The sequence below is a fragment of the Salvia hispanica genome, chromosome 6, assembly GCF_023119035.1.
Source record: "Salvia hispanica cultivar TCC Black 2014 chromosome 6, UniMelb_Shisp_WGS_1.0, whole genome shotgun sequence".
NCBI lineage: Eukaryota > Viridiplantae > Streptophyta > Magnoliopsida > Lamiales > Lamiaceae > Salvia > Salvia hispanica.
Genome location: NC_062970.1, coordinates 8,550,485 through 8,562,094, shown reverse-complemented (window position 1 = coordinate 8,562,094; position 11,610 = coordinate 8,550,485). Strand labels below are relative to the sequence as shown.

The following is an 11,610-nucleotide window of genomic DNA, read 5'->3' as shown; positions in this document are numbered from 1 at the left end:
TAAGTATAGTTAATTTGATGCCTTTGGCTAGTCTTTTCCAAAATTGATCTCAATTTTCATTTATTTTATTAGTAGTATATTTTTAACTTTGAAGTTTATAGAAGAAAGCTTTAAATTAATTTGACCCGCAGCTGAGAATTCTTTGTAACAATGAATATACATTGATGAAATACTTTTGTATATCATGTTTTAAATATATTCATTGAAAGAGGTGAACATGAGGAGGATATAGTTAAGAAATAAACGAAACTAGTGGTCATTTGAAAGATTCCAAATCCAAATTTTAAATTATACTCCTCTTTTTATATTTTAGTAGTATATAAATAAATAGAGATTAGTTATAATAAATATAATTAGGGAAATGAGAAGTTGCAATGAGTGAGGAGAATAATTAAGATACAAGTAGAAAGGCAATAATAGTAAAGTGCAGATGATAGGTGGCCGCCATTTAAAGCTTACTAACCCTACCACTAGCGTTCGTATATTCATAAACAATAAATACAAAAACAAATACAAATATACAAATACAAATACTGAAATACACAACCCTCTTAACTATGAAAACAACAGGTGATGAGAGAAAGCTAATCACCCCATGCACACGTCCTTTTCTCACTCCTCTCCCCCACCTCTGCCGCCTCTGCATCCTCTCTCTCTCTCTCTACACACACACTAATCCATCGGGAATGTCAACCATACATTTGCCTAAGTATGCACATGTATCATGTATGTATGTATGTATGTATGTGGAGAATTATACTACTCCTACTAAGCTTTACAACTTTTGTTCAAGTGTGTTTAATTCGTGGGCACCCCCCAGCCCTATACTCTCTCTCTTTCTCTCAGCTCATTGTTGTCTTCAAAAAAAAGAAAACATTCAGAAGATCAGATCCAAAGTGGCTAATCTGTCTAAACCCATTAACCTCCATATATACATACCTTGATCAGTCAATCTATCAATCAATCAAATCAATCAAATTAAGCAGAGTGGAACCATCACCACCACCACCAACAACAAGGAATTTAAAACAAGAAGAAGATGTCCTCTTCATTTGTTCCGCAGCAGCAGCACCACCATCTCCCCCCCTCCGAGCAGCTCTGCTACGTCCACTGCACCTATTGCAACACCGTCCTTGCGGTATTAATTAATATCATCTTCCCTCTTCTTCTTCTTCTTCTTCTTCTTCTTTCTCATTCTCAAATTCTCTGATTTTGATTCAGGTGGGCGTGCCCTGCACCAGCTTGTTCAAGACTGTGACCGTGCGATGTGGCAACTGCTCCAACCTCCTCTCCGTCACCGTCGATATGCGCGGCCTCCTCCTCCCTCCGTCCAATCATCAGCTCCATCTCGGCCACTCATTTTTTCCCCCTCAGAATCTTCTCGTACGTAATTAGGGTTTTCCTAGGGTTCATCATCATTTTCAAATCTATATCAACATTCCAATTAATTTCTTATTTCAATGAATATAGGAGGAGATCCGAAGCTCGCCTTCCACTCTGCTGCCGAATCCCAACGACCCATTTTTTCCGATTCACGACCTCCCCAAGCCCCCAGTAGCTAACAGACGTGAGATAATCAAATCCCAATTTCTCTCCATTTTTACATGCAACAAATCACAAATATTTGTCTTACTTATTAATGATTCTGATTTTTTATGTTTGAATTTTAATTTTATTCCATCTTATGAGTCACCTTATATCGTGAGCTGTACTTTTTTCAAACCCTAGATTTTGTTTTTTATTGAGTTTTTGTTTATTTCGGTAGATAGATATATAGATATATATCGCCCGGAAATCATGAAAAAAGTGAATCATTGAATCATGATGAAGTAATTATGAGAGAGAAGAAAGGTAGGTGACAGTAGTAGAAATCCAAATGAATGTGTAGTTTTTGTTTTATTATTTGTTTGTATTTTGAAATATTTTCAGCCCCGGAGAAAAGACAGAGAGTGCCATCTGCTTACAACCGGTTCATCAAGTAAGTAACTCTGCAGCTTTACTTACAATTGATTTTAATAATTGAGAGAGAATGAATGAGATGGGAATTTATGAACAAAAAATGCAGGGACGAGATCCAACGTATCAAAGCTGGAAACCCTGATATTAGCCACAGAGAGGCGTTCAGTGCCGCTGCCAAAAATGTAAGATTAATTCAACAAACACAACTCTCTCTAATCTACTTATCACCTAATACTAGCTACGGCTTCTTTCTCTTTCTCCCTCTTTCTTTGAATTAAGTACTTCTTCACGTGTTTCATGGTAGTTAGTCATTTTTTCATTACGTTCGATAGTCATTTCTCCTTTTAACAAAAAATAACGCATTTTCCCACTTTTATTTTGTTCTATCCTCTTTCCCTCTATCCTATTTTATTATCTATAGGCATGTTAAATTAGCACAAGATAATTAATTAAGATGAGCTTTAAGATAATGATATATTATCTCACTCTTTTAGGTTGTTAAATAATCCATCCCTTTGAAATGATTCACTCCGGGCCTCAGCGAGCCGAGATGGACTTTGATGTCCTAATATGGCCTTATTTTATCTACCAAACAACTATACACTCTCTTTCTTAATCTCCGTTTCGAAAAGAAATGACTCTCCTATCACGAAACAGATACTAATTAAAACTAGGGTTTGGTGGAAATTGGAATAATTGTGTAAAATTTATTGGTGGCAGTGGGCCCACTTTCCTCATATTCACTTCGGACTGATGCCTGATCAACCCGTGAAGAAGCAAAATGTGTGCCAACAGGTATATATATCTAATCAAAAAACCTAGCTAGAAAAATTGATTTCAGATTTGACTATATTGAATGGAATGGCGATTTTTGTAGGAAGGTGAGGATGTTTTGATGAAAGATGGGTTTCTTTCTACTGCTGCAAACGTGGGCGTGTCTCCCTACTAGCTTATGCCTTATAGTATAACATAAATCAATCAATCAATCAATGCACCTTTCTTTTCCATGTCGTTTTTTTTATGTCATTCACAAACGCTGTTTAATTAGCTTCAGCTTTCTTTGGTGCATAGGGAGAGGATTTTGATGTACTAATTAATCATAACAGTTATTAAACTCTTCCAAATACTATATCTTATGTAGTGGTATTTCATTTGGGTTAAATAATTGGTGCATGATTGATAATGTGAATGCAATGGAGTTAGTAATTAAGTTGGTTTGTTTTTGGTAAAAAATGAATTTTCAAAATGAGAGGCAGGGATTGGTACATGGTACGTGTAGCATTCAGTAAAGCTGGAAAAACATATACACTGCAATGGCAGTTTGCAGTGTTCATGTTTCATTATTGCAGAGGTACTGCATTTACCAAATGAATTGTCTCATAACACTACAATAATTAAGTTTTTGGTGATCCATACATTTGATGAAATGTAAGAGAGACTGATAAAGCACAAAATGGAATTAATGCCGAATTTAATGAATAGTAGATATCATGTAAAATTAAGATATTTGAGTACTATATATATATATGCTAGCCTAGAAATTAAACATCTAAAAAATAAATAAATTACGGCAGTATATATTTCAAATTCATTTTAGAGCATGAATAACCCTGGCCCGGATTTGGGCCGCAAGTCCCCTCCGCGTCATCATTCCCTCAAATTAGGGGTTCCAGGCCACAACTCCATTAACACCGCAGGCCACAACTCCATTAACACCGCAGGCCACAACTCGGGCCACAACTCAGGCCACAACTATTCATTTCACAACATATTTTAATCGTAAAATACAATACGTTGAACAATTAAAACCGGGAAAATTCATTGTTCAGTCAGAAAATAGGAAAAGAAAATTACAAATCCTAGAAAAAAAAAATTACCAATACTAGAGAAAGAAAATTACCAAACCTAGAAAAAAGAAAATTACAAATCCTAGAAAAAAGAACTACTTTTTCTTCATTTGTGCGCGAAGGTATTCGATCATCTCACGGTGCAATTCGAGCTCGTACTCCGACATTCTCGAGGTATCCCTCGATGTCAACTCCGTCAGCTGGCCCATCCGCAACGTAATACTCATATCCGACATAGAGTCTGATATCTTGTCCAAGGAAGGATTGGGTGGCGGCGGCGGCATAGCGGAGTAGCTCGCAGTTGCCTTCCCCTTTGCTTTCCTCTTTGCCGCCTTTGTGCCCATCGGACGGCTTTCAGTACCAGGAGATGAGAGGAAGAAGTCATCGTCTGTCACGTTGAGGTCGATTGGCGGACCTCCTTCGCTTGAAGTGTAGTGTCCGGCGGCGACTTTGGTTCTCTTAGCCGCCGCTTCAGCCCTACCAGTGTACTTTGGGCTCTTCTCGACAAGCTTCCAAACGTCGAAGTACTTGAAGTGCTTCTTCCCGTCAGCGAAGTAATCTGCCTTGGCCTTGTCCACAAGGTCCATCTCGCTGTGCCCGCTCGGCCACATCCGGACTACGTTAGTCCACTTGCCATTCCACTTGTTAATCTCCTTCTGCACCCGACACCAATGCTTGCGTAGCTTCACGTAGGTACGCTCGAACGAGCCTTCGGGTCGACCAGCGTTGTACTTATCCGCAATCCGCTGCCAGAACGCTTTGCCGCTTTGCTGGTTGCCGATCACAGCGTCCTCGGAGACGTCGACGTAGTTCTTGGCCAGCCACATTGTCTCCTGCGGACTGTACTTCTTCGGCCCATCCTCATCGGCAACCTTGCCCTTGCCCCTCCGTGGAGCTGGCTCCATATCGCTGATATCGTACTCATCGGTGCTAACCGGCGATTCCATATCTACATTGGTAGGCAGCCCGGGACTAGGTGTTGCATCTGGATCGGGTGTCGGCGGCACTTGCCAGTTCTGGGAATTCACAAAATCGTCCATCTGGCGTTGGTCGCTGTTAAACCAATCCATAGAACTCAAAAAGTCTTGAAATGCTAGAGGATTGAGAGTGAAGTGAGAGTTTGTGTGAAAGAGTTACAAAAAATGAGCAAATATAGTGTATAAATAGAAAAAAAAAAAAAAATTCGGTGGGGACTTGCGGCCCGACCCGAACGCAATTAACGCCGGGACGGGCCGCAACCGATGCGGCCCGGGCACGCATAACGCCGGCCGGGACGTGACTCGGGAGCGGCCCCGGGACGCAACTGCGTCCTCGGGACCGTCCCTGGCTGAGCCGCAACCTCCTCCAACGCTGTTCTCGGGCCGGGACTCGCGATTTGCAGCCCGGCCCGCCTGCGTTATTCATGCCCTTAGTACCTCAGCCCTCATTGACTGCTCCAAATTCGAGAAAATTTTGCAATTAATTATTCACTTCGTCCCAGTTTTCCATTTCGGTCCGTCCCACATAATTTGTTTCACTTCACTTTTACCATTTTTGGTAGTGGATCTCATATTCCACTAACTCATTCTTACTCACATTTTATTATAAAACTAATATATAAAAGTAGGACCCACATTCCACTAACTTTTTCAAACCACTTTTCATTACAATTCTTAAAACCAGTACCCGGTCAAAGTGACCCGAATTATCCGGGACGGAGGGAGTAATATTCATACCAATTTGGCAGTTGTTCTTTGGCCATAATTCACATACTAGTATTGAAGACGAATAATAATTCCATTTCTCATTTTAAGTCACGTGTTTTTAGTTTCATCAGTTAATTATATTGTCAAATGATAATAGATACTCTTTCAACTTTGGTTCGTCGCGTAAAAATAATCCACTTTTATTTTGATAAGATGGACTTCATTCTCGACTGACATTACTTCAATAATTTTTTTTTATCTCCCTCCTATTTAACCAGTTGTGCATTCAAAATTATGTAATTTCAAAAATGTTTCTTTTTATGGGACATAGGTGGTATGTATCATTCAATCTAGTCCGCCAAAAATACCACAATATTATCTTAATACAATTTTCATTATACATTAAAATTACAACTCCCACCTTACAATTACTTGCAAATACACATTCCCTAAAAGGATCGATATAATAAACCTACCTAGATTAACGATAAAACAATACTCTTTTCGTCCACGAAAAATAGTCACATCTTTCTGCTTTTGTATGTCTCATACTAAAAATTGAATAGTATTACTTTCAATTTATTACTTAGTACTCCGTACTAGTACTTTTTTATCTTTCTCTCTCCTATTTTATTAACATTTTCTCTTTTATCTCTCCTAATTTATTAGCAACGACATGCATGAAAATGTGTGTGTGAGTTGGACAAGCGGTAGAGTGGTAATGTCTGAGGCCAAAAGATTCGGGTTCGAGTCCATCGTTGTGCAGTGTTTAAGTTTATATTCATTTGCCCATAAAAAATGGACATGCACGAAAATTGAAGACAAGTGTGTTATCACATGGGTAAGGATCAATGTTGGAATGAGGTATATAATTCAGTTGAGAAAAGAGCAAGACTCATTTCTTGTTGCTTCTCTGTTTGCCTATCAGAATGAAAACAAAGTTTAATCCATTGGGACCCCTCACAGCCTAAATTTTCTGCCTAACTCCACACAAAATATCTTACTATCTATCTTGTTACATATCAAATACTATCAATTAAGATATAATTGGTCCTTGTCGGATTTTGCTAATTGCTATGTTTAGCTATTGTTGATATGAGTTTTTGTTTGATTATCAGAGAATATCGTACGCGGATTTTTGGATGTATTGAGGTTTGAAAGAGAATAGATTATTAATTCCCTGACCTGTTGCTGTTTCAGCTCTTGAAATGGAAATGCTCCAATTACACAAACGTGACGTGTGTTTGCAAGAATTCGTTCAAGGATGTGTTTAATTATTAGTAACAATGGACCAACAACAACATCTGCCCTTTTTTCACGTTTACAATTATATATATTTAAGTAATCTAACCACTTCTTATTTAAATAGACAAATTTGCTATTAATGCGATACGTCCAAAAAAATAATCATGTATTTTATTTTGATCCGTTCATCAAAATTAGTCTCTATTTATTTATAGTAAGTTTTTGTTTTAATAAGACGAGTCTCATTTTTTACAAATAATTATTCGATCTCTTTGTCTCTAGCTCTATCACTTTCTTACTTTACCAATTTATAACTAAATTCGTACGCCCGATACCAATACTTTTTTTGTATCAACGGTTATCCGCCGACTCAGGTTCCATTTTCCCAACCCGTAATCAGACCGCCTGATACGAGAATATCTCCACGAATATCCCATATCTCTGTTATTTAGTTTAGTATTGATTTAGCATATCTTTCCATATATTCTTAGTATCTTTATTTCTTATTCCCTAAGCCAAAGTAGTTTTATAAAGGTTTTTGGCCTTAAAAACCATAAACTTTTCCCAAATTCCGGTTTTTTCCACAAACTTTCAAATTTGTTTTTAAAACCATCAACTTTCGATTCGTATGCAATTTCCCACGGCGGGTCAAAGGCGGGTCAGCGGTGAACGCCGGTTTGTATACGTGTCATCAATAATCCTATTTCGCATATCAACAGATAGCTGGACCTATTTGGCAGAATCATGGTGATATAGAAATTAAATAAATAATAATATGTTAGACTAAATAATAATAAACAAATATTAAACAAATAAATACAGTTAAACTAAAGAAGTCCCAAAACCTAGGGCTTCTTCGTATTCCATCACAAACACGCTTCGTCTTTCTCAAGTAGCCGCTTTTCCCCTTTGAGATTTACGATTGGAGATTGGAGAAGAAGGTGGAAGTTGGAAGTTGTCCTCGACCTTCCAATGAGGACAACGATAAAATCGTCTTCCGGGATTAATATTAGTCCTCGACGTCCCAATCTCAGCACGAACTTCATGATTGCATATAACATATTCCCTATGATTCCAACTGAGGTTCAAGCTTGATGTTTGTGAAGAACAAGACATCTCAAGCACCTAAGCAGCGCCCAAAACCCTAATCCGAACACTCGAACACCCAATACACGCCGAATTGAAGAATACAACTACCCGGAGTTGAAATCTGGAAGAAAATGCTCCAATGGAGGTTAAATCGGGCTTAAATGCTCCAATAAACATGATACATGTTTTAAATTAGGGTGTGCACAAAACGACGCCGTTGCCCAGTCATTTTTACGGCGTCCACGTTGGACAATTTCGTGCCGAAATTTAAGTGGAAATCGGGTATTCGGGTCGGGTTGGCAAATTGCATACGAATCGAAAGTTGATGGTTTTAAAAACAAATTTGAAAGTTTGTGTGGAAAAACCGGAATTCGGGAAAAATTTATGGTTTTTAAGGCCAAAAACCCTTTTATAAATAGGAGATATTGTATTCTTCTATTTCATTCAAGAAATATCAATTATCCTTTTATTTTATTTTTACGCATTTATCATATCATTCTTGGTTTGATCAACCGGCAAAGCTCCGGCAACTACCTTTTATCCCTAAATTTGACGCCGGATTGATCGACGGGCAAAAGCTCCCGCGACGTTTGACGCGAATTATCCGAGTTAAGGAACTTCATTCTTAACACCGCCGCAACCAATACCATGGTTCAGATTGAACCGTTGGACGCCATTTATGAGCTATAACCAACAGTTCTGAATTGGTAGTTAACCAAGTCCAGATCCACCTCTCTAATGTATGTATGTTGCAGCCCACAGCGTAAAAACTGAGCTGAAAAATATAGATTATAAAATTAATTGTATATCTTTTATTGAGACATTCTGATTTAAAATAAAATATAGCTAACCTTGTTTCATTTACTACTACTATTCAAGGAAGCTTGGATACAAAATAAGTAAGGTACTTGAACACAAAGGCTTATTTGCTTATGTCATCTATATTTCCCAAGGTCCAATAGAGCCCAAATCATTAATATTACTCCTTAAGGATAGGCCCAACTGATATAACCTACTAAATATAGGAATGATATTGGAGAAACTGAAGCCCATTTTAAATATCATTTTCAGACCGGGCTGTCCTCACCTAATTTATACTACTCCCTCCGTCCTCAAAGGGTATGAACAATGAATTCGACATGAGTTCTAATAAATAAGGAAAAAAAGTAAGACGGAGGGAAAAATGATAGTGAAAATAATGTTGGCGGAGATTGTGGTCCATATTATTATAATGATATAAGTTATAAATAAAATGATATGTATGAGTAATATGTTATTTGAACCTTTTAAAATTAAAAAGTTCATACCTTTCATGAACGGACGAAAAAGGAAATAACTTATACTCTTTGGGACTTAAGGAGTAGTAACTAAGATTTGTTTGGCTTACAAGATTTTCTCAATCCATACCTCAATCCGTTTAATTAGAGGCATTCCCAAACCAAAAATCATTGAAGAGCAACAAAACAATGGAATAACACTATTCAAAAGCCTCATTTAAAACGTCAACACATAGCCCATATCAACAATTTCCGACGAATCCAACAGGGTAGAGAATAATTTAAAAACAATACACAAAATTTTCATGGAATATGAATGAAAAAAGAAATCATAAAAGGAGAATGCATCAACCAAAAAGAAGCAAATCAATACCTGCTATAGCCTATAGATACAGAACAACCAACTCAACAATACAAATAGCAAGAGCCAAACTGCAGATTCAATAGGAGATAAATACAAGTTGATTCATTTCTTCTCTATTAAAACAACACAAAGCAAAAGGAGAAAACATGATGTGTATTTTCTTCTTTATACAAGTATTACCAAAACCAAAACCTCTAACACAAAATATGCACATACACAAATCTTAATCAAGCAATAAAACCACACCTCAACACAATAAAACTGTTTACTACTCAGCATGTTTCAAATCAGTGAGATAAACTTGTGACTGAACAACAGTTCTCCCCACCTTGAAACCGGGCACAACCGTGAACCCTACACGCGGCCTACTCTTCCCGGGCGGCAATCCACACCTACCCAAGACATCCTCCATGTACACCATCGAGAACTCCATCCCTCTCTCCACCTGAAATATCTCAACCACGGGCTTAAACGAATAAGCCAGCATGTGAAGCAGCCATATCGAGCTTGCTGTCCTAACAAACGACTCGTAGAACACACTCAACGACTTCCACGAATCCAACACCTTATCTTTCCTATCTAGGTTGCTAAAGATGGAAGACTCCATTGTCGGATGAATGAGTTCTTCGTACTTCCTCCCACAAAACCGAGAAAACCCGCACTTCGGATTCTTGCTCACCATTTCCATGGGATTATTGGCAACATGCTCTATTAACTGCTTCAGATAATCACCATCAATCATAGTACCATTTTCGATTTGTTTAGTGCCATTACCATTGCTGATAGTCTCAGAATCGCATAATCCAAAATCAGTTTTGTCGAAATTCTGAAACATTCCTAAGGAAACATAAGAGAGAAATGCATACCGGAAATGGCCCTTTCTGGTGTAATTCATACCTGAATAAACAGAGCTGGCTGCTTCTTCCAAATCCCACCCTGCTCTTCGCATCAGATCAATCAGCAATTTCACAAAACACCGCATAGATTTCACTGAATCACGCAGCATTGCCTCGAAAACCCTAACAGTCAGCATAACCTCCAAGCCCAAACCTTCACCTCCCTCTTTCAACCCCAATTTCTGCATCAATTCGGAATTCCCAGCCCTAATTCTGTCCAATTTTGTCCTCAATTCGATTGCTTCGTCATCCTTGACATCAATCTGCGACTGCTGCGTATTCACAATCGTCTCCAAAACCCTGAGCTTGCTCTGATTCTCCTGCACCTGAAATTCCCAAATCGACGCTGCAGGGAATTCGAAACCGCCACTCAACCCCGGCCCCTTTCGCTTCGATTCCTTGTACAAATTCTTCATCTCGGTCAATTTCTGCAGAATCGAAACTATGGACTTATCAGCCTGCTCGAGAGCGTCCTGGTCGATTTCCGGCACATGCGCCGCTTGAAACTGCAAATACGAAGCTTCAAAGGATGAGAGAGTGGCGAAGAGAGAGGGGATTAAAGCCCGAATCAAGTCCGAATCCGAATTCTCCGGGCCCGAGCCCGAGTCTGGCTTGATGACGACGACTTTCTGGTGGGGGATGAACTCCTCGGCCGAGTCGAGGAGGAGCGTGACGTCGCAATCGGAGTCGACGGCGGTGTAGTCGTCTTCTTCGGCGAAGAGCTCGTAGGTTTTGGTCTTGAAAGCGAGGGCGAATTTCTGAAACATGTCGGAAATCGGCGGCGGCGGCGGAGGTCCCTCGAGTTCCATCTCTCGGAATTTATACATTTGAAGGCGCAAAAATGTATTCTTTTCTTGCGAATTCCCCAAAATTTGTGCTTTGAATGAAGAGGAAGGAATGCGTGCTTGAACAAACTATGATTGCGAGCAGTTAGTGGGATCTCCACTTTTATCATTTTCTGCACTTATTTTTTCTCATAAACAAATCTTCAAAATTTATAAGTTTCAACTTTATAATACTACTTGGGTTGTTATTTTGATACCTACTTTCAAACAAATTAGTCGCACATTTTTTTAACTTATAAGTTCTTACTATGTTACATCAAATAAGCTTAATCAACCATTCACTGAGAGAAGGGTATAATTAAGATTAGACTAATATGTGGTGAAAAAGTTTTCAAAAATATTCCTTCGGAAAAAAAGTTTTTAAAAATATAACTGAATTAAATTTATTGGACAAATCTAATGA

At 38.5% G+C, this 11,610-nt stretch overlaps 3 protein-coding genes across 3 annotated transcripts; 1 reads left to right on the top strand and 2 right to left on the bottom strand.

The window, feature by feature from the left end:
• Positions 1 to 797: 797 nt before the first annotated feature.
• Positions 798 to 3,114, top strand: LOC125192872 (axial regulator YABBY 1-like). The gene is made up of 7 exons (XM_048090541.1): positions 798 to 1,138; positions 1,222 to 1,383; positions 1,471 to 1,567; positions 1,930 to 1,978; positions 2,066 to 2,141; positions 2,680 to 2,754; positions 2,837 to 3,114. The coding sequence occupies exons 1-7, from the start codon at positions 1,040 to 1,042 to the stop codon at positions 2,906 to 2,908; spliced, it is 630 nt and encodes a 209-aa protein (XP_047946498.1). The 5' UTR covers positions 798 to 1,039; the 3' UTR covers positions 2,909 to 3,114.
• Positions 3,115 to 3,901: 787 nt separating this feature from the next.
• On the bottom strand, positions 3,902 to 4,876 carry LOC125194628. The gene has a single exon (XM_048092876.1). It carries the CDS (start codon positions 4,874 to 4,876, stop codon positions 3,902 to 3,904), a length of 975 nt encoding a protein of 324 aa, XP_047948833.1.
• A 4,858-nt stretch (positions 4,877 to 9,734) lies between these two features.
• Positions 9,735 to 11,171, bottom strand: LOC125194627 (protein GRAVITROPIC IN THE LIGHT 1-like). The gene has a single exon (XM_048092875.1). It carries the CDS (start codon positions 11,169 to 11,171, stop codon positions 9,735 to 9,737), a length of 1,437 nt encoding a protein of 478 aa, XP_047948832.1.
• Between the last annotated feature and the right edge of the window lie 439 nt (positions 11,172 to 11,610).

What these genes read in the sequence shown, in the direction of transcription:
- LOC125192872 (XM_048090541.1), top strand. Translation starts at nt 1,040, where the DNA reads ATGTCCTCTTCATTTGTTCCGCAGCAGCAGCACCACCATCTCCCCCCC. An exon ending in TTCCCCCTCAGAATCTTCTC is followed by an intron (nt 1,384 to 1,470) that starts GTACGTAATTAG and finishes CAATGAATATAG; the next exon opens with GAGGAGATCCGAAGCTCGCC. An exon ending in GCCCCCAGTAGCTAACAGAC is followed by an intron (nt 1,568 to 1,929) that starts GTGAGATAATCA and finishes AAATATTTTCAG; the next exon opens with CCCCGGAGAAAAGACAGAGA.
- LOC125194628 (XM_048092876.1), bottom strand. Translation starts at nt 4,876, where the DNA reads ATGGATTGGTTTAACAGCGACCAACGCCAGATGGACGATTTTGTGAAT.
- LOC125194627 (XM_048092875.1), bottom strand. Translation starts at nt 11,171, where the DNA reads ATGGAACTCGAGGGACCTCCGCCGCCGCCGCCGATTTCCGACATGTTT.